The sequence below is a fragment of the Mercenaria mercenaria genome, chromosome 5 (genome assembly GCF_021730395.1).
Source record: "Mercenaria mercenaria strain notata chromosome 5, MADL_Memer_1, whole genome shotgun sequence".
In the NCBI taxonomy this organism is placed as follows: domain Eukaryota; kingdom Metazoa; phylum Mollusca; class Bivalvia; order Venerida; family Veneridae; genus Mercenaria; species Mercenaria mercenaria.
Genome location: NC_069365.1, coordinates 42433534 through 42456159, shown reverse-complemented (window position 1 = coordinate 42456159; position 22626 = coordinate 42433534). Strand labels below are relative to the sequence as shown.

At 34.5% G+C, this 22626-nt stretch overlaps 1 protein-coding gene across 1 annotated transcript; it reads left to right on the top strand.

The window, feature by feature from the left end:
* The first annotated feature begins 7943 nt into the window (after positions 1-7943).
* On the top strand, positions 7944-22021 carry LOC123557023 (transmembrane protein 184C-like). The gene is made up of 10 exons (XM_053543344.1): positions 7944-8326; positions 10356-10392; positions 11113-11318; positions 12514-12588; positions 13648-13741; positions 16376-16488; positions 16797-16893; positions 17476-17569; positions 18092-18297; positions 19259-22021. Exons 1-10 carry the CDS (start codon positions 8082-8084, stop codon positions 19706-19708), a joined length of 1617 nt encoding a protein of 538 aa, XP_053399319.1. The 5' UTR covers positions 7944-8081; the 3' UTR covers positions 19709-22021.
* The last annotated feature ends 605 nt before the right edge of the window (positions 22022-22626 follow it).

Below are 22626 nucleotides of genomic sequence, written 5' to 3'. Positions count from 1 at the left end.
CAATTATCCTATTAAGTTTTAACATTCTGGGTCAAGAGGTTCTCAAGTTATTGATCGGAAACGGTTTTCCATGTTAAGGCCCCTGTGACCTTGATCTTTAACAGAGTGACCCCAAATTCGATAGGGGTCATCTACTCTGCATGACCAATCATCCTATCAAGTTTCAACACTCTGGGTCAAGTGGTTCTCAAGTTACTGACCAGAAATGGTTTTCAATGTTCAGGCCCCTGTGACCTTGACCTTTGTTTAACAGAGTGACCCCAAAATCAATAGGGGTCATCTACTTTGCATGTACAATCATCCTATGAAGTTTCAACATTTTGGGTCAAGTGGTACTCAAGTTATTGATCGGAAATTGTTTTCAATGTTCAGGCCCCTGTGACCTTGACCTTTAACAGAGTGACTGCAAAAACAATACAGGTCATCTACTCTACATGACCAATCATCCTATGAAGTTTCAACATTCTGGGTCAAGTGGTTCTCTAGTTATTGATCAGAAACGGTTTTCAATGTTCAGGCCCCTGTGACCTTGACCTTTGATGAAGTGACACCAAAAACAATAGGGGTCCTTTACTCCAGCAGCCCTACAACCTTAGGAAGTTTGAAGGTTCTAGATCAAATGGTTCTCCAGTTATTGATCGGAAATGAAGTGTGACGTACGAACAGACGGACAGGGCAAAAACAATGTCTCCCCCAGAGGGGGAGTAGACATAATAAAATTTATTTTTATAACTCTTTGTATAAAAAAAACAGGAAAGCTGTTTTCCAATATTACAACTAATTTTGATGAAATATTTTCTGTTTGACGGAGTAAAAATCTGCCATTTAGGATTGAATAACAATATGCGTATTTTTATCAAAGCACAGTCAAAATGACTACTCAACTAGGAACATTATTGCTGCATTCAGACTTGTTTAGGGAAGGAATAAAAATGTTATTTAACTGCATGTTTTGAAAAATTAAAAAGTTGTATGTATGTATTTAAATAGATTAAAATGCTTTATTTGTCAATAAGATTAAAATCGTATTTACATTTTATATTATTTCTTTCTCTTTTCACACCCTCTGGAAAAAGCATTGGATATAATGACAATATAGATGTCCGGCGGAAGTACAAAGTAGTCCCAAATATCGTCAATATCGTTACATCGAACTTCGGATACGCTGACGCAATTTTTACAGTCCCTTGAATATCGAGGTAACGGTATTCGACTGTATATTTTGTCTTATGCACAAACTCTGCAATTGGTCAAACTACATCATTACCATAAAATATAATCTCTGGTTTCAGGCAACAGTCAGAAAAGGGTTTTGAAAAACGAGAAAAGATCATCTTTTTTAAATCATAAATTTTCCTGAGGGACTCATTTTTGCGGGGCTGAGTTTATCCACAAAATTAAAACTCTGTGGATATTAAGAAAATTCCCATTCACTTCATGTTCAAAATTTAAATCCTCACGAAAATAGCTGTTTTAGCCCAAAAGCATAGAACTTTGTGCCCCTAAAAATATTTAGCCTGCTGGTGGCAAGTAATTCTGCCTTTGCTATAGTCACTTGATACATATTTATTCTAAAAACACATCAACAATAAAATCAAATTTTCTTTATTTTTTAATAAAAACTCATCTCCAATATCATTATTTTCCAGAACTTGATATGTAGACAAAAATAAAAATACCAAGAAAAGCCTTTGACTGCAAAGTATATACATGAAGTCATTTTAAAACTTAAAGGGAATTCCTATAGTTTTTTATGCGCATCTTTCTGCGCAGCCGACACTTTCTATGGAAAACTGAACTGAAGTCAACATCTGTTGAAACATGTTACAGACAATCTTAAATATGAAGAATCTTGAATGAAATAACCTTTCTGATAAGTTTTATCAGTAATCAAATGTTGATACTGGTTTATGTTGTATTGACAAATATCATGCCTGACAGGTATCTTGCTATTTTTGTGGTTGTGTTTTCACATCGCATTTTAGTACAAAGACAGTGTTGTTTATATAATGTAAGATAATTGACTTAGTACTGATAAGACAATATCACCTTTCAGGTTATTTAGTATTCAATTATTGAAAGAATTAAGAATTTTTAATTTTTTTTTAACTTTTAGCAGACATACATGTAATCAATTTGGCCAGGTTCGCGCCATTTCCGTCCGAACAGGTGTTGTATTCTAGCGGTCTTAACATAAAATTTAGTCTGGTGACCCATACATTTTTAGCCATTTTTATGCTCACAATACAATTATCTATACACAAGAAAAACAGGAAAAAATTCTATGAAAGAGTTTTTTCAAAATTTACAAAAATATTCTTCACTATGGGTATTTTTCATTGAAAAAAGTTCACAAAAGTAAATATGAAACAATATTTTTTTTCATTTGTACCCATTATTGTAAGGATAGAGTATTACAAATATGACTATGATATCAAATAAGTATATAATAAAATCTGTAAAAAGAAAAAAAACGTATTGTGCTGTCTTGATGTAAATTTTGGTTGGTATTTATAAACAAGAGGACCATGATGGTCCTGAATCGCTCACCTCTTCCCACATGACCTAGTTTTGAGTATGACGTCGTTTTTTCTATTATTTGACATAGTGACCTGGTTTTTGAGCTCATGTGACCCAGTTTTGAACTTGACCTAGATATTATCAAGATAAAAATTCTGACCAATTTTCATGAAGATCCATTGAAAAATATGGTCTCTAGAGAGGTCACAAGGTTTTTCTATTATCTGACCTATTGACCTAGTTTTCGAAGGTATGTGACCCTGTTATGAACTTTACCTAGATATCATTAATGTGAACATTCTCACTAATTTTCATGAAGATCTCATGAAAATATGGCCTCTAAAGAGGTCACAAGGTTTTTCTATTTTTAGACCTACTGACCTAGTTTTTGACCGCACATGACCCTGTTTCGAACTTTACCTAGATATCATCAAGATGAACATTCAGACCAATTTTCATACAGATCCCATGAAAAAAATGGCCTCTAGAGAGGTCACAAGGTTTTTCTATTATTTGACCTACTGACCTAGTTTTTGAAGGCACGTGACCCACTTTCGAACTTGACTTAGATATCATTAAGATGAACATTCAGACCATATTTCATACAGATCCCATGAAAAATATGGCCTCAGAGAGGTCGCAAGGCTTTTCCAATTATTTGACCTACTGACCTAGTTTTTGATGGCACGTGACCCACTTTCGAACTTGACCTAGATATCATCAAGGTGAACCTTCTGACCAATTTTCATGAAGATCTCGTAAAATATATGGCCTCTAGAGAGGTCACAAGGTTTTTCTATTTTTAGACCTACTGACCTAGTTTTTGACCGCACGTGACCCAGTTTCAAACTTGATCTAGATATCATCAAGATGAACATTCTGACCAACTTTCATACAGATCCCATGAAAAATATGGCCTTTAGAGAGGTCACAAGGTTTTTCTATTATTTGACCTACTGACCTAGTTTTTGATGGCACGTGACCCAGTTTCAAACTTGATTTAGATATCATCAAGATGAACGTTCTGACCAATTTTCATGAAGATCTTGTGAAATATATGGCCTCTAGAGAGGTCACAAGGTTTTTCTATTTTTAGACCTACTGACCTAGTTTTTGAAGGCACGTAACCCAGTTTCGAACTTGACCTAGATATCATCAAGGTGAACATTCTGACCAATTTTCATGAAGATCTTGTGAAATATATGGCCTCTAGAGAGGTCACAAGGTTTTTTTATTTTTAGACCTACTGACCTAGTTTTTGAAGGCACGTGACTCAGTTTCAAACTTGACCTAGATTTCATCAAGATGAACATTCAGACCAACTTTCATACAGATCCCATGAAAAATATGGCCTTTAGAGAGGTCACAAGGTTTTTCTATTATTTGACCTACTGACCTAGTTTTTACAGGCACGTGACCCACTTTCAAACTTGACCTAGATATCATCAAGATAAACATTCAGACCAACTTTCATACAGATCCCATGAAAAATATGGCCTCTAGAGAGGTCACAAGGTTTTTCTATTGTTTGACCTACTGACCTAGTTTTTGACGGCATGTGACCCACTTTCGTACTTGACCTAAATATCATCAAGATGAACATTCTGACCAATTTTCATGAAGATCTCATGAAATATATGGCCTCTAGAGAGGTCACAAGGTTTTTCTATTTTTAAACCTACTGACCTAGTTTTTGAGCGCACATGTCCCAGTTTCAAACTTTTTCTAGATATCATCAAGATGAACATTCAGACCAATTTTCATACAGATCCCATGAAAATTATGGCCTTAAGAGAGGTCACAAGGTTTTTCTATTATTTGACCTACTGACCTAGTTTTTGATGGCACGTGACCCAGTTTCAAACTTGATTTAGATATCATCAAGATGAACGTTCTGACCAATTTTCATGAAGATCTTGTGAAATTTATGGCCTCTAGCGAGGTCACAAGGTTTTTCTATTTTTAGACCTACTGACCTAGTTTTTGAAGGCACGTGACCCAGTTTCGAACTTGACCTAGATATCATCAAGATGAACATTCTGACCAACTTTCATAAAGATCCCACACAAAATGTGACCTCTAGAGTGGTCACAAGCAAAAGTTTACGGACGGACGACGGACGCTGCGTGATCACAAAAGCTCACCTTGTCACTATGTGACAGGTGAGCTAAAAAGCAGAAAATTATGAAAATGTTGAAAAATCGCTGGCAGTTTCAGCAACAGTGGGTGTGTTCAAAACAATTTTTCACAAAAACAAGCCTGGTGACCTACTGTTTTTATTTGTTCATTGTTTTCAGCACAAATTTTCCTATCATATAATGTGAATTTAAAAAAATTCTATGAAAGGAAAACAAGAGGACCATGATGGTCCTGAATCGCTCACCTCTTCCCACATGACCCAGTTTTGAGTATGACGTCGTTTTTTCTCTTATTTGACATAGTGACCTAGTTTTGAACTTGACCTAGGTATTATCAAAATAAAAATTCTGACCAATTTTCATGAAGATCCATTGAAAAATATGGTCTCTAGAGAGGTAACAAGGTTTTTCTATTATTTGACCTAGTTTTCAAAGGTACGTGACCCTGTTTTGAACTTTAACTAGATATCATCAAGGTGAACATTCTCACTAATTTTCATGAAGATCTCATGAAAAATATGGCCTCTAGAGAGGTCACAAGGTTTTTCTATTTTTATACCTACTGGCCTAGTTTTGACCGCACGTGACCCAGTTACGAAACTGACCTAGATATCATCAAGATGAACATTCAGATCAATTTTCATGAAGATCCATTGAAAAATATGGCCTCTAGAGAGGTCAAAAGATTTTAATAATTTTAGACCTACTGACCTAGTTTTTTACCGCAGTTGACCCAGTTTCAAGTTTGACCTAGATATCATCAAGATGAACATTCAGACCAAGTTTCATACAGATCCCATGAAAAGTATGGCCTCTAGAGAGGTCACAAGGTTTTTTTTATTATTTGACCTACTGACCTAGTTTTTTAAGGCACGTGACCCAGTTTCGAACTTGACCTAGATATCATCAAGGTGAACATTCTGACCAATTTTCATGAAGATCCATTCACAAGTATGGCCTCTAGAGAGGTCACAAGGTTTTTCTATTTTTAGACCTACTGACCTAGTTTTTGACCGCAGTTGACCCAGTTTCGAACGTGACCTAGATATCAACAAGATGAACATTTAGACCAATTTTCATACAGATCCCATGAAAAATATGGCCTTTAGAGAGGTCACAAGGTTTTTCTATTATTTGACCTACTGACCTAGTTTTTGAAGGCACGTGACCCACTTTCAAATTTGACCTAGATATCATCAAGATGAACATTCAGACCAATTTTAATACAGATTCCATGAAAAATATGGCCTCTAGAGAGGTCACAAGGTTTTTCTATTATTTGACCTACTGACCTAGTTTTTGACGGCACGTGACCCACTTTCAAAACTGACCTAGATGTCATCAAGATGAACAGTCTGACCAATTTTCATGAAGATCTCATGAAATATATGGCCTCTAGAGAGGTCACAAGGTTTTTCTATTTTTAAACCTACTGACCTAGTTTTTGACCGCAGGTGACCCAGTTTCGAACTTGACCTAGATATCATCAAGATGAACATTCAGACCAACTTTCATACAGATCCCATGAAAAGTATGGCCTTTAGAGAGGTCACAAGGTTTTTCTATTATTTGACCTACTGACCTAGTTTTTGATGGCACGTGACCTAGTTTCAAACTTGACCTAGATATCATCAAGATAAACGTTCTGACCAATTTTCATGAAGACCTTGTTAAATATATGGCCTCTAGAGAGGTCACAAGGTTTTTCTATTATTTGACCTACTGACCTAGTTTTTGACGGCACGTAACCCACTTTCGAAATTGATCTAGATATCATCAAGATGAACATTCTGACCAATTTTCATGAAGATCTCATGAAATATATGGCCTCTAGAGAGGTCACAAGGTTTTTCTATTTTTAGACCTACTGACCTAGTTTTTGACCCCACGTGACCCAGTTTCGAATTTGACCTAGATATCATCAAGATGAACATTCAGACCAACTTTCATACAGATCCAGTCAGCCATCATCTTTTAATCGTTTTTAATTACGTTACTGCATACACGCCTCAGTCAAATACACAGCACCTGTGTGTAGTCGGCGAGTGTCATATCTGCATATCAAGTGACAGTTATTTGGGATGTCTTATCAGATATTTTGACAGATGATTGACGGGCAGTTTGGTTAGAAATAATTAACTGCTGAAGGGTCAAAGGGGCAGTGCTGAAAGGGCAAAAGGGCGCTGAAGAAAGGCAAAAGGGCGGCGATTCGGGCAAAAAGTCGCCACTAAAAAAGGGCAGGGCGCCCTGCTATTCCACTCTAGAAAAATCCCTAAGCATGATTATAAAGGGTTAAGAATTTCTTTAAGATTCACTCTTTCAATATGCAGATGATCTGATTAAGTGTTTGTAAAAAATAATAATAGTTTTACAATCAATGCTACTGGATATTAAAATTCTATCTATCTGTCTATCTATTGATTATGCTCAACTCACCTTTTGAGTATTACTAGCAGCTGTGTGTCAGTGCGAGAAAAAGTTAAAAAATAACTGACAAGAGTTGTCAAAAGTGACAGAAGTTAAAGATGACAGCACATAATCAAGTGAGTTAAAAGATTAAAAACACTGCTTCAGCTATCTAGGGATTGTAGTAAGAGTGCTGAGGGCCTGCTTGAATCTATCAAGATCAGGTTGCAAGACGATCGACATATGAAGGAGGCTGTTCTGTATCACCACCGTATAAGGGAAAAAAGAAAACTGGAAATAATTGGCAGAGGTATGGACCTGTCTATATAATAGGGGAGCATATGGCAGGTCATTCTCATGGGGCCCTCAAGGTTTGACAGCAGAGGGACTTCAACTAGATGGTAAACAATTTTGTAAAAATTAATAGAGGGTCTATGTCTAAACTGTCTCAGTTTGTCAATCTTCTAATCTCTGCCACCCGAGTTCGTTTTTCATTGAGGTTACTACCCTGATATGAATAATTACTTTTAACACAACTTTACGTCGGACTTTTTCATTTTTTTTTTCAATATTATACTGGATGTTAGGGGACCAGGCAGATGAAGAGTATTCCAATTGATACTGGTACTGCATTTAGACACTGTCGCTGCAGGAAAAAACAGTGACAGTTTGTTAAAAATAAACTTACAAGTGTAATCTGATTAAGATGCTGCTAATCTTATGATCTCGATGAATACTTTCGTAGTGAGCAGATAAAAATCCTTCCCTGTATTTTGAAATTGTTGTATGATATTGAGTCAAACCCGGAAGTAAACAAATTAGATGCGGCTCATGCGGATTATTTTGTTTTTATGGTGTGAATCAATTGTGAAAGATGTTGCGAATCGGCCTAAAGTCACATGATACCAAAATGGCAGACAAGCATAAATTTGAGAGGAAGATGTTTTTGCCATTAATTAAACATTTAAACAGATTATAAGCAGTTTACTTGCGGCTGAAAGTTAAGAAGAACTTAAAATGGATTTCGTTGCACATTGGAAGAATTGGATTCGTCCTTTGGCCATGATGATTTATTTTATTTTAATGATGATTGCTGTACCATTGTGTATTGTGGAAGTAACCAATCACCAGAAGGACAAACATGTGAAGGCTTGGTTTACAGGAGGAGTTTTTACACTACTTGCTGTGCCAATATCACTCTGGGAAATCATTCTGCATGTTATCAATTATACACAACCGCATCTGCAGAAATACATTATCAGGTGAACCACATGATTTCATTTTTTAAAATGTGTCTTAACTGGTACAGTACTACATATCCCCCCCCCCCCCCCACCGCACTGACATGGGAATGGGGTTGGGATCGTTACGAAAAAATTCATAGTAAAATATCTAAATTTGGAATTGTTGATTTGATGACGAGTGATCAAAGAGCTATAAAAATAAATAGATCGGCAACTTGAAAGGCATATAGAGTAAATCTCGCCAACATCACGTGGGAACTGAATGAGATCTCGTTTTACCAGCGTAAGAAACAGACAGCAGAAGGATAAAAATGTGTGTTTTGAAAAACTTTCTATCAGATCGTTTCTTTATAATGATAATGGTGTTTTTTTTATTGTTATTAGTTTTTTCTACACAGGGAAGGAATGAATTTATGATTGGTAGTCTGAGAAATCAACGGTTGTCATTTAAAAATTGGACCCGATTCAGTTTATTAGGTACCGTCCGTATCGCCAATCCCATACTTTAATAAGCGTCTGTTGATTTGATCACAAGTGATCAAGTCAGCAAACGCTTCAATAAGATAACGTGCTGACATGAGCTTAGATAAGATTATCTCCTGTTGCCATTCTGTGTATTTTATAATTCTTTGGAGTGACCAAGTCAGCAAATGCTTTAGTAAGATAACACCGGTTAATGTGGTGACACGTGCCTAAGCGAGATTATCATCAGTTGCCATTCTGTGTATTTATACTTCTTTGCTTGGTTTAAAAACCTAAAAAAAAGTCTGTGGGGGAGGGGGATTTTGGCTCTGAAACTAGAAATAAACATACTATCATGAGAGTTTTTAATCTACATGTCACAATAACTTTGAATATTAGCAGGAATAAAAGTGTTGCAAGTACTGTACTTATTTGATAAATCTGAGTGATGGTGATAATGATATATCATCTAATTAATTGTCTAATTAACGTTAAGGTTGCAGTGTATTTTTTGTTTCTCTCACACACAAACTTTGATAATGGTGTAACTGGGACGTGATAAATGGTGTAACTGGGACATGATAAAATTAATAGGTGATAGAGATACAGTGTACTTATGTAGCACACCCATTATCTTTCACCCAGACATGAAAAATTTGCCATTTTGCAACATTCAATATTTTGACCTTCTTCATTATATTATTAACAGACATAAAATGGAAAATAAAAAAGTGAGACATCAATAAAGAAGTATAATGTAGCTGTCGGTTACATCTAGATATAATATTCAGAATTAGTGAATACAATATAAATAAATACATTTTTATAAAAAATAGTTAAGATTTAAGACTACATTTGTTTATAATGATATCATATAGCTTAAGGAAGGAATTTGATGTATTTCTAGACCACATTACAGTAAATGACAAATGAATTTCACGGAATGTCTTAAACTTCAGTAATTTTTTAGAAATCACATTGACAGTTCGCTAGCCAAAAACCCATTTACTTGCATTGCATCATGCCTTTTAACAAGAAGACAAGTACATGTATATTATATATATGTAATTTGGAACAGCATTCCTGTACATATACGCTCATTAGATACGATAGAAAAATTCAAAAGATCATATCTTCAGTGGCACTTCTCTGATATATATAATTAGAATACAAGGCAATATTAATAGTCACATGTAATATTTTGAGTTTTTCTTGACTTGGTATATTTTAAATGTTTAGGTTGTACATTTTTACATAAAATTGATTCATTGTCATTGCCTTTTGCTTCTTTCCATATTATAATGTTCTCCTTTCAGGTTTGTTATATCTGTATATAGTTTATTACATGTATGTTTGATGTTCTGTACATTGTTATACATTGTATACAGTGGACCATATAATGTTAATCGGTTTTGAAAAATGTATCCAATGCCGTATATGTTATCCACTTTAAATAAAGTTGTTACTTACTTACTTACTTACTTACTAATTATATTTGCAAAGTCTGTGCTTTCAAGTTTGGCAAGAAACTAATGTAGTATGTTGGAATATATGACTAATAAACATTAGTTTTGTTTTCTTTCAGAATTATTTGGATGGTGCCTATCTATGCTTTAAATGCTGTGAGTATATAAATATTCAGCTAATGTAACTGTTCAGTCTGTACAGTAATAAATATATAGTGTTTAACCTGTCTACAAAGTCAATGCTCAAAAGAGTCAAAAAGTGAGTTATTTGTAGATGGTCTTTATTCATAAGTAAAGATACACTGCACATGTTAATAAAATAGTCTTAAGCACAAGTTTAACTGTACTGATTTCTCCATAAGAATAAAGTTTATCTTCAGATTATCTCAAAGAGTGCTCAACAGTTGATAATAATCTACTAGTTAAAGCAAACACATTTAATACAGGTTACCTGTCTGGTTGTCTATGAATATTTTAGGATTCAGTTAAATATTCAGTATTTGACTATTTTTCATATAGTTTAGGTTGTTCTGCTTGTTTAATTCCAAAAAAAGTACAAATATTAGGTTAAAATCGAAAGTTCTTTTTAGCTATGTACAAATATCTTAAATATAGTGCAGTAGCTGAGCACACAGACCTTTACATTTTATTTGAAAGTATTATAGATAATATGTACCAGGTAATCTTTTTATGGACAGAATTTTCTTAGTGCCTCATGTTACTTTGAAAGTTGGAGGTCAGGTCAAGAAAAAAAGTTTGATCCAAACGTGCAGAACTACATGTACCTTAAAGCCTATGTTCACAATATGCAATTCATATAGTGCCCTTCTTACCATACATTTATTGTAAGTTTTAAGTTATATAACTGATTTTCAGTGGTTTGCTCTGAGATTCAAGGAAACAGCTATTTATCTGGACACTATCAGAGAATGTTACGAGGCCTATGTTATCTATAACTTCATGGCATATTTGCTGAGTTACCTTTGGACCCAACATCCCCAACTGGAAATTGCTTTACGGAGGAAACGACAGCAAAAGCACATCATACCATTCTGCTGTCTGCCAGTATGGCCAATGGGAAGGTTAGTTGATAGACAAGTAGATATAGATCATATTCCCTTGACTTATAATTCAAAATATTCTGCACATACTCTTTGTCAATGGAGTAAAAACAATAGTGTTCCGGAATGTTTTGAATGTGAGCTGGCTGTTCTAAATAAAATCAGGTGCAGTCAGAACAACCACATGTTAAATATTCACGACAATGGAAAAAAGATGTCGGTTCCTATCATCTATGGCTTATCTCTATAGTGCTGGGTACTAGAGCAGAACAATGTACTACCCTGTTTTTTTTTATTCATTTGACAACAAATAGTAGATTACTTTAGAATTTTAAAACAAATTTTGTGGGTATTCTAACCCTTACCCTGCTAAATTTCTGTTATGAACTTGTCCATCTTTCAGTTTGGATAGTACCATTAACTGTTAAAAGGGGTGCTTACCAAAAGATACTGACTAAATGGCAAACAGTGCAGATCATGATCAAACTGTATGGATATGCAAGCTGATCATGATCTACACTGGTCATGAAGGCAGAATCAATCGTATCTAGCATGATAAGGGTTAAGAGCAGGTAGTATGGTAAAAGCCAAACAAGCAGTAGTGGCTAGTATATTCATTGGTAGGGTGACAATCAGAGGACCGGGACACCTATTGCAACAAGCAATGTTATATACCAAAATGTTTTGTTAACTTTTACAGTTTATGAAACCACTGGCATAAATTGGCATAGATCGTGGCAATTCGAGAAATCCAAGATGGCCGCCAAGATGGCTGCCAAAATTAAAATTGCAACCGAAATTTATTTAATATTTATTTTATTACACATTTTTAATTCTAACAAATATAAAAAACTCAAAATCTCTATACATAAACATTTTTTAAAAATGATATTTATTTTGAGTTATTTAAATACAAGGTCAAGGTCAAATTCAAGGTCAGATGTCAAAAAAAAATGCTTATCAAAGACCAAATGTTGTGAAAAATACTATTTTGCCCAAACAAATTATAATTCTTATTCATATTACTGATTTTTCTTATACTACCCATATTTTTTATGAACTGTTGAACTCTGAGTCACCCTACCACATGTATCTTTGGTCATTCATAGAGAAAGCTCTGTTGAAATACTATTATAACTTTGTGTCTCTAAGCAGTGTCATTATTCTACTTAAATTTTTGGTAACATATTATTTCCAGTTGTTATATTTCTTTCAGTACTATGATCCAGAATTGTAAACATGGTGTTCTACAGTACACAATTGTGAGACCTGTAACAACAGTGATAGCATTGTAAGTAACTATGGTGTTCTACAGTACACAATTGTGAGACCTGTAACAACAGTGATAGCATTGTAAGTAACTATGGTGTTCTACAGTATACAATTGTGAGACCTGTAACAACAGTGGTAGCATTGTAAGTAACTATGGTGTTCTACAGTACACAATTCTGAGACCTGTAACAACAGTGGTAGCATTGTAAGTAACTACGGTGTTCTACAGTACACAATTCTGAGACCTGTAACAACAGTGATAGCATTGTAAGTAACTATGGTGTTCTACAGTACACAATTGTGAGACCTAATTGTAACAACAGTGATAGCATTGTAAGTAACCATGGTGTTCTACAGTACACAATTGTGAGACCTGTAACAACAGTGGTAGCATTGTAAGTAACCATGGTGTTCTACAGTACACAATTGTGAGACCTGTAACAACAGTGGTAGCATTGTAAGTAACTATGGTGTTCTACAGTACACAGTTGTGAGACCTGTAACAACAGTGATAGCATTGTAAGTAACTACGGTGTTCTACAGTACACAATTGTGAGACCTGTAACAACAGTGATAGCATTGTAAGTAACTACGGTGTTCTAGAGTACACAATTGTGAGACCTATAACAACAGTGGTAGCATTGTAAGTAACCATGGTGTTCTACAGTACACAATTGTGAGACCTGTAACAACAGTGATAGCATTGTAAGTAACCATGGTGTTCTACAGTACACAATTGTGAGACCTGTAACAACAGTGATAGCATTGTAAGTAACCACGGTGTTCTACAGTTCACAGTAAAGTAACTGTTGTAAGACTGGTAACAGTAGTGATATCAATGTAAATAAACATGGTGTTCTACAAAACACAATTGATAAACTGCTATGTTAATATTGTGTTCAAAAGTTTACACTTTAAAGAGTAACATTTAAAACTTTTTAAGTAATATTTCATTAATAAATTCTGTATTGTATGTAGATATTGTGTTCAACTGGCAATTACAGCACTTGATTCATAAGGCAGGATTATGTTGAACAATCTACATGTTACATTTCCTAGAGGTTGATTTTTTTTCCAGAATTTGTGAGCTGAACCATAAATATGATGAGGGAGACTTTAATTTCAAGAGTGCCTGGTCATACCTTGTCATCATCAACAATATTTCACAAATTGTATGTATTTTTTTCTCTCAGTAAATACATTTATTTTTCTTTACCTTTTTAGCTCACATGTCACAAAGTGACAGTGTGAGCTTTTGTGATCGCGCAGCGTCCGTCGTCCGTGCGTCCGTCCGTGCGTCCGTCCGTGCGTCCGTGCGTAAACTTTTGCTTGTGACCTCTCTAGAGGTCACATTTTTCACGGGATCTTTATGAAAATTGGTCAGAATGTTTATCTTGATGATATCTAGGTCAAGTTCGAAACTGGGTCACGTGCGATCAAAAACTAGGTCAGTAGGTCTAAAAATAGAAAAACCTTGTGACCTCTCTAGAGGCCATATTTTTCAAAGATCTTCATGAAAATTAGTCAGAATGTTCACCTTGATGATATCTAGGTCGAGTTCGAAACTGGGTCACGTGCCTTCAAAAACTAGGTCAGTAGGTCAAATAATAGAAAAACCTTGTGACCTCTCTAGAGGCCGTATTTTTCACAAGATCTTCATGAAAATTGGTCAGAATGTTCACCTTGATAATATCTAGGTCAAGTTCGAAACTGGGTCACGTGCCTTCAAAAACTAGGTCAGTAGGTCAAATAATAGAAAAACCTTGTGACCTCTCTAGAGGCCATATTTTTCATGGGATCTGTATGAAAGTTGGTCTGAATGTTCATCTTGATGATATCTAGATCAAGTTCGAAACTGCGTCAGCTGCGGTCAAAAACTAGGTCATTAGGTCTAAAAATAGAGAAACCTTGTGACCTCTCTAGAGGTCATACTTTTGAATGGATCTTCATGAAAATTGGTCAGAATGTTCACCTTGATGATATCTAGGTCAAGTTCGAAACTGGTTCACGTGCCGTCAATAACTAGGTCAGTAGGTCAAATAATGAAAAAACCTTGTGACCTCTCTAGAGGCCATATTTTTCATGGGATCTGTATGAAGGTTGGTCTGAATGTTCATCTTGATGATATCTAGGCCAAGTTCGAAACTGGGTCAACTGTGATTAAAAACTAGGTCAGTAGGTCTAAAAATAGAAAAACCTTGTGACCTCTCTAGAGGCCATATTTTTCACAAGATCTTCATGAAAGTTGGTCAGAATGTTCGAAACTGGGTCATGTGCTGTCAAAAACTAGGTCAGTAGGTCAAATAATAGAAAAACCTTGTGACCTCTCTAGAGGCCATATTTTTCATGGGATCTGCATGAAAGTTGGTCTGAATGTTCATCTTGATGATATCTAGGTCATTTTCGAAACTGGGTCAGCTGCGGTCAAAAACTAGGTCATTAGGTCTAAAAATAGAAAAACCTTGTGACCTCTCTAGAGGCCATACTTTTGAATGGATCTTCATGAAAGTTAGTCAGAATGTTCACCTTGATGATATCTAGGTCAATTTTGAAACTGGGTCACATGCCATCAATAACTAGGTCAGCAGGTCAAATAATGAAAAAACCCTGTGACCTCTCTAGAGGCCATATTTTTCATGGGATCTGTATGAAAGTTGGTCTGAATGTTCATCTTTATGATATCTAGATCAGGTTCAAAACTGGGTCACATGAGCTCAAAAACTAGGTCACTATGTCAAATAATAGGAAAAAAAACGACGTCATACTCAGTTCAAAACTGGGTCATGTTGGGACAGGTGAGCGATTCAGGACCATCATGGTCCTCTTGTTATACAATTGTTCTTACTTTTAGTATGTTAATTATAACTGTTAATGTGTCAGTAATGCTCACATCAGGTACAATATCACTTTACAAATACAGTTACATTTTGTTCGCTCAAACTCGACGTGACCAACAAAATTGTGTGAGTTCTCTGTAGTTAAAGTCGTTGATGTAGGGATTTTGCTGGAACCTTAAAGTTGCTGATGTAGGGATTTTGTTGGAAACTTAAAGTCGTTGATGTAGGGATTTTGCTGGACCCTTAAAGTCATTGATGTAGGGATTTTGCTGGAACCTTAAAGTCGTTGATGTAGGGATTTTGCTGGAACCTTAAAGTCGTTGATGTAGGGATTTTGCTGGAACCTTAAAGTCGTTGATGTAGGGATTTTGCTGGAACCTTAAAGTCGTTGATATAGGGATTTTGCTGGAACCTTAAAGTCGTTGATGCAGGGATTTTGCTTGGACCTTAAAGTCGTTGATGTAGGGATTTTGCTGGAACCTTAAAGTCCTTGATGTAGGGATTTTGCTGGAGCCTTAAAGTCGTTGATGCAGGGATTTTGCTTGGACCTGACGATGAGTTTTAGCAAATGGTGGTAAATTATCAGAGTTCAAGTGAATGCAAACTCAGAAAGTTGCATAGTTTGGTGTCCAGCATTCAGTGAAAGATTATATGAGATGAGTTTGTGGTTGATTATCATTAATGGATTGGTACTTGATAATGTGATGTAGCAACAATCATACCTATAAGCAATGATTGTGAGTGTGTAAAATTAGGATGGGTTTATAGGGAGTGGAATATGATAACAAGCATATACATATATTTACAATGATAGTCCTTGTCTGATGTCATTTACATGGTAAGTTGCACCAATTATAAGTATTCCTTCAAATGATATCTAGTAATGAAAACTATTCTATATTCATCAGCTAATCTTATTAATAATATAAATACATTAGTAAAGTTCTTACCAGTTCAATATTTTTTCAGTGGGCTATGTACTGCCTGGTGTTATTTTACCAAGCTACCAAAGACATGCTGGCCCCTATAAAGCCTGTACCAAAGTTTCTATGTGTAAAGTTTGTGGTGTTCTTCTCATTTTGGTAAGTGTAGAATATTTAAAATTGTATTATTCTTTATTATTCTTATTATAAAAAGAGAAGGAATAAGGACAAAGGAGTCTTTTTAGTATTAAATGTCGGGTTGAAACACACTCATTTAATGAGTAGAAAATGCTGCATGACAAAAGTGTAAGTCTTTCATTGTTTAGATATACATAATGCAATTTTACATGAGCTGCACCATGAGAGAACCAACATAGTGCATTTGATTAAATGTTTGTTTTCTCATGGCGCAGCTCATTTTATGTACCATGCTCTAACCTTGAACCATTTTCTCTATTTCTCTGTAGGCAGGCTGTAATAATAGCAGCATTTGCCGAGTTTGATTTGATCCCACAGACAGAGTTCTATGATTATAATGTTGAAGATATTGCTAAAGCTTTACAGGTTAGTATACCAAGAAAATGGTTCGATTACTGGTATTAAAGGTATCTAAAAGAAATGGGACATGTCTGCTGTTATGTGGGCAATGATGTTTGCAGAATTTGTTGCAAAAGTGGTAGGTTAAAAAAAAATGCAGGAGAAAACTATTATTTTACTGCATGATAATTATTACTGTAATTTGCAGTCTCAGAGAACACCATGCAATAGTTAATAAATTGGAATAATGGGAGAGCATCCTGTTGTAGTTAGGAGAGAAAAATGAGATACAATCATGCCATAGAGACATGTTAGAGACAGTAACAAGATTTTATGAGCTATGAGCTACAGGCAGAGTACATATCACAGAGCTGTAATACTTGCTATGTGTATTGCTGTAGTAATCATGTTATACATGCTCAGATGCAATCAGATAAAATGAATACGTAGTTATTTCCAATGAATCAAAAATAGAGAAATGTTATACCTTTTTCTTATGCAAGTAAATGAATTTTCCTGTTTTTTTTCAAATATAAAAAGAGTTTCTTTATTTTTATTTATGTCTCGAAGTATATTCCTGTTATGATATTTTTGTATTTATATTTTCAGGACTTCTGTATATGTATAGAGATGTTCCTAGCAGCTATCATGCATTATTTTGCATTCTCTCATAAACCTTTCATTGATCACAGTGCAGAACAAGGTAATTTATTAAAAATGTTAAATCTACCAGTATATTGTGCAATGTTCTTCATGGAGCTAAATACCATGCCAGTTTCTAAACAACATAAATTGTTTTGTTTTTTCGCATTTCATATGATTATGAAACTGCAAATACTTTAGATATCATTCTGTATTTCACAACTTTACTAACAGTTACTTTATTATTATTTTTTCTGTATGACACATCATTTTATTTACCTTTCTCAAATTAATTTTTAATTATATCCACTTGGTTATAGGTAGGGGTACCGTAGAATAGAAAAATCTTCCAAAAACTTCGTGTGAATTTGGTGAATCTAACTAGATCTGTAGCATCTTTGATTGGACCTCTTTGAGGTTTGCTATTAAAGTTATGCATTTTGGGACGTCAAATCAGAAGATAAAAAAAGCTTTAACTACTTATCAGATGTTACCAAATTTGGTCATAAACAAGATCAAATGCTCAGTGTCCCCAATTGCTGAGCGACTTGGCCCATTTGAGCCATTTGTTTTTTCTTCACAGGAAATTGTTGCCAGTCCTTTGTATCCATGTGGGATGTTTCTGATGTGAAGGATGATGTTGTGGAACATGTGAAGGTCATCTCCACGACAATGAAGAAGACTGTAAGTGGTCAGTTCCGATCTAAAGCAGACGACACAGAAGCTACTCCATTACTACAAATGGCATCAGATGATCATCAAAATCAAGACTATACTTCTTCAGTTCAGGTAAACATACAATGTGAACTTTCTGCATACATTTGTAGAAGAACTTTGTTTATTGTAAACATAGAAGAGATGTGGAACATATATTTATTTAATGAGCTCCTCTGATTTTTGAAAAATATCTACGAGGTATTGTTTCACTTAATCCTTGGCATCGGCATCAGTGCTGGTGTTGATGTGTTAAATTTTTTTGTTAAACTCCACTTTTTCTCAGAAATCATAAGAGCTACAGCTTTTAAACTTTGCTTACTTGTTTGTCATCATTAGGTGACTTAGTAGGCCAAGAACCATAACTCTGATATGCATTTTGCTAAAATTATGGCCCTTTTTGTAGTTAGAAAATTTGAGTTTCTTGGTTAAATTTTTTGATTAGGTCCACCTTTTCTAAAAAGCTTTGAAACTTTGCACACTTGTTTACCATTATCAGTCGACTCTGTAGGCCAAGAAACATTACTCTAACTGGCATTTTGTCAGAATTATGGCCCTTTTGTATTTAGAAATTCTGAACTATAACACTTTTCTTACATACTGACCAGTACTTGCAGATGAGCGATGGCACTCGAAGGCAGTGCCCTTGTTAATCAAGGAATTACAGACAATTCATTGTTTTAGGGATAAATATGAATTATTTTTTATACATACACAGTTCAATACTTTATCTGGAGCCTGATCAGAATTTTTTTCAGAATGATAAAGATGAGACATATTTCAAAATACTGACTACTGAGCATTCTCATGGTCAATCAGAGGTTGTCTTAAAAGTGACAAGTTTCTTCAAACATATTTTTTGGCTAAATATATCACACAAATTCTATTAATTGAAAGGCAATGTAAGAACATGATGATTCATGGATCTCTCATTTTATGTTGCTTCAAGAAAGTTTTATTGTCATATTTAATACATTTTTTTATGCCATTTATTCTGTTTTATTGTAATGAAAATTACTTTTATCATTATTTGCAGACAACACAAGCAGATATCAACCATTCTGGATACCAGGCCCAGCCAGATGCTCTAAGCAGAACTTCTGACTGGGATGACACAATATCAGTGGACAGATGGCAGTCTCCAAATAAAAAACAAGGGACAAAGTCTATAGCATCAAGCATGCAGAATTACCTAGATCTTTCAACTAGTATAGATAACCAGTCTATTCACTCACAAGGTATTGAGCATCCAGAGGATCGAGATTCATTGAGGACCAAGCATCGTAATGACTCTGATCAAACAGCAGACGATAATCAGTCTGATTCAGTGTTTCTTGAAAGCAATACATTTGAAAGTAATACAAAAGCTGGCACAATTTCAGAGTGTGAAAACAGAACAGTTATAGAGGAGTCACAAAAAGAAACAGAAGATTCACTTATTGACTTCAGTGAAGAGAAAAATCAAACTGACACAGAAAAGAGATAGCAAGAGAAACATTGTGAAGGTGTGATGGTAGGAACTGTGATCACAATCGTCTGCCGTCTGTCTTTGACCAAATTTTTATCCTTTAAAAGTTTTTTGATTAAGTTTACTGCATATTTAGATGCTAAGCGTAATGAAACGCTATTCAGAATATCAGTAGAACTCTTGAACTTTTACTTTTTAATTGTGTATGAATTTTTATGGACTTGGGGTAGGTAAGATCAATATGAAATCCAATATTTACTTACTAAAAGATAAAGAAAGATTAAAATTGTCAGAATAATTAAGACTAGAGAGTAACATAAACTTACAATATACACAAATAAAGTTAGGACTTTTATTGCCTAGTATTCTGGGACTGTTTGTACATGTCATCTTCTAACCATCTGTGTCTTCAAATAAAGACAGCATGAGATTCTATATTGCATATATGTTATCAGTGAACATGTTAAAATACGCCCAATTTTCTTTCAATTTAAAGTTATTTGTTTTATTGTATAGAATGTGTATTACTAACCATATATTTAAATATAGAAACAATGCAAAATGTTACAAAGATATAATAAAGCAAACAGGTTGGGTTTCATCTTATTCCAACATTTGATTCAGCCTGTCCTGCTGCTATCCACCATAGGAAGTCCAAGAAAGTCGAATACAGATATTTTTTTCACATTTGACTGACTGGTAAGTTAAGAATTCATTGCTTTGATATATTTGATCATTATACATGCTTGCCTCAGTTTGCTAGTCTTTGTCCAATATTAGTTCAGTATGAAATCAATACCTAAACATTTAAGTGCTATCTACATTTATCAACATATCAAAACGTTAGATTTCAATTTGATTGTGACTATGGAAGGGCTTCATTTAATGTGTAACTATATACCAGAGCAACTTGTACTGCTGCCTGCTTACGATTGAAACCTTAGACTGCTGAAATCTATTGCAGCAGATGTTAAGAATTCTATTTTTAGAACGTTACTTTTCATCTTTCCATTCCAATCCAGACTTATATCTGCGATTCTGATTGCAGTAAGGAACTCAGATATTTATTATGGTTTTTACACTGTATGGTACTTCAGTGTGGTAATAATCAATTTGTATTAACAAATGGCAAGATGTAGATAGTGTTTCATTATTTGCGTCGCGCCATGAGAAAACCAACATAGTGGCTTTGCGACCAGCATGGATCCAGACCAGCCTGCGCATCCGCGCAGTCTGGTCAGGATCCATGCTGTTTGCTAACAGTTTCTCTAATTGCAATAGGCTTTGATCCGCACAGGCTGGTCTGGACCCATGCTGGTCACAAACCCACTATATTGGTTTTCTCATGGCATGGCTCATTTGTTGAACTAGTCTGCTTCAGAGGTATACAGTCCTAGTGGTTAGATAATGATGCCCTATTTTCCTCAAATATATGTAATATAGACATGCTATTTTTACCAGAAATAGTTTTACACCTTGTCTACATTTTGCGATTGTTATGATATGACATGTAAAGTCTCATAGTTTTGTAATAATGTGCCATTTAAGTCGACTCTATCACTTTTGCACAAACATTTAGTTTCATGAAAATACATTGTTTGCGAATATAGGGAAAATAAATCCTGTTAAATTTCTGATTTTACAGTATCTGTCGTGACCTTAATCAGTAAGTAACCATGTGGTTCTGGGACGATCTATGTATGAAAAGAATTGGAACCACTGCCTTAACTTTGCATGATCGTAAAAGGCGACTAATAAGGTCTTAACACTTGGTTTTGCTGTAACTCTGTGATTCCAGCAGGTATGCAAATTTTGATTCCATACCTCATGTTTTTATTCCGATGTAAATGAGATGTGGAACCAAAATTTGTAGTCCTGTTTGGCGCCATATAACCTATACTGTGTTGGTTCCCCGTAAAACCCAAATAAATAAATAAATAAATAAATAAACAGTAAGTAACCAAATGTTTATCATACTATTTTGCACAGTCTATAAATTCTAATATAAAGCTTTCAAATTCAATTTGTAATGATTGTTAAGCTTTTTACGCTTTTATCTTTTTATCTGTTCTTGCAAAATACTGGGCATTAAATTAAAGCTTTAAATGAAAATGTAAAATTTATGTACTTAAGGCTTCAGACCTATCCAAAAGTTTAATGAAAAGAAACTGATAGGACCTGATTTTACTTGCTGAAATTTTGATTTATATTTTAATAATTCCAAGCAAAATATATATATATATGACTTTTTAGCTTTTGTTGAGAATTGATGTGATTGATGATTCTTACTATTTGTACATGTTTATAAATAAAAATGTCTTTTAAAACTTAGATATGTGTTGTTCTATTTATAGCAAAACACTTTTATGAAAAAGAATTATGACTGTCTGTATATGATCATGTAAACATGCATTCATTGTCAAGCTCATTTAAAATTCAACTGGTTATGGGCTTTTAAATTTTCATATTGTAGTATTAACCTCTTGTGTTTTTTTTTATCCAACAAATTTAAGGTTGTATTTTATTATATTTGGAATTTCTTCAGTTTGATGTAGCCATGCTCTGTCTACCATTTATGTTTTTGATAAGCATTTTAAAATTTGGTTTTGGTCCAAATGTACACAGGTTTAAGTTTTAGAAATACACTTTTGTCTTAGTTAAATTACTTGCAGTTAATGAAGAAACTGATTTTTTATGTTTGTAGAGCATTTTATTGAAAAATATTTGTTCATATTGCTCTATGGACTGCAGTAGGTAAGCGTTTTTAATTACATGTTGTTTTTTTCCAGTGAATTATTGGAATATATGAGAGAAATATAGATCTACGTAGAATTCTCACAGTTTAAACAAGAAACGTTGAACTTCACCAAAAAACAGGTTTATTCTATCGATTGTTTTTAGCTCGACTGTTCATAGAATAGCAGAGCTATTGGACT

Coding starts and splice junctions, on each gene's coding strand:
- LOC123557023 (XM_053543344.1), top strand. CDS start 8,082: ATGGATTTCGTTGCACATTGGAAGAATTGGATTCGTCCTTTGGCCATG. Junction 8,327..10,355: donor CTGCAGAAATACATTATCAG/GTGAACCACATG, acceptor GTTTTCTTTCAG/AATTATTTGGATGGTGCCTA. Junction 16,894..17,475: donor ATATTGCTAAAGCTTTACAG/GTTAGTATACCA, acceptor TTATATTTTCAG/GACTTCTGTATATGTATAGA.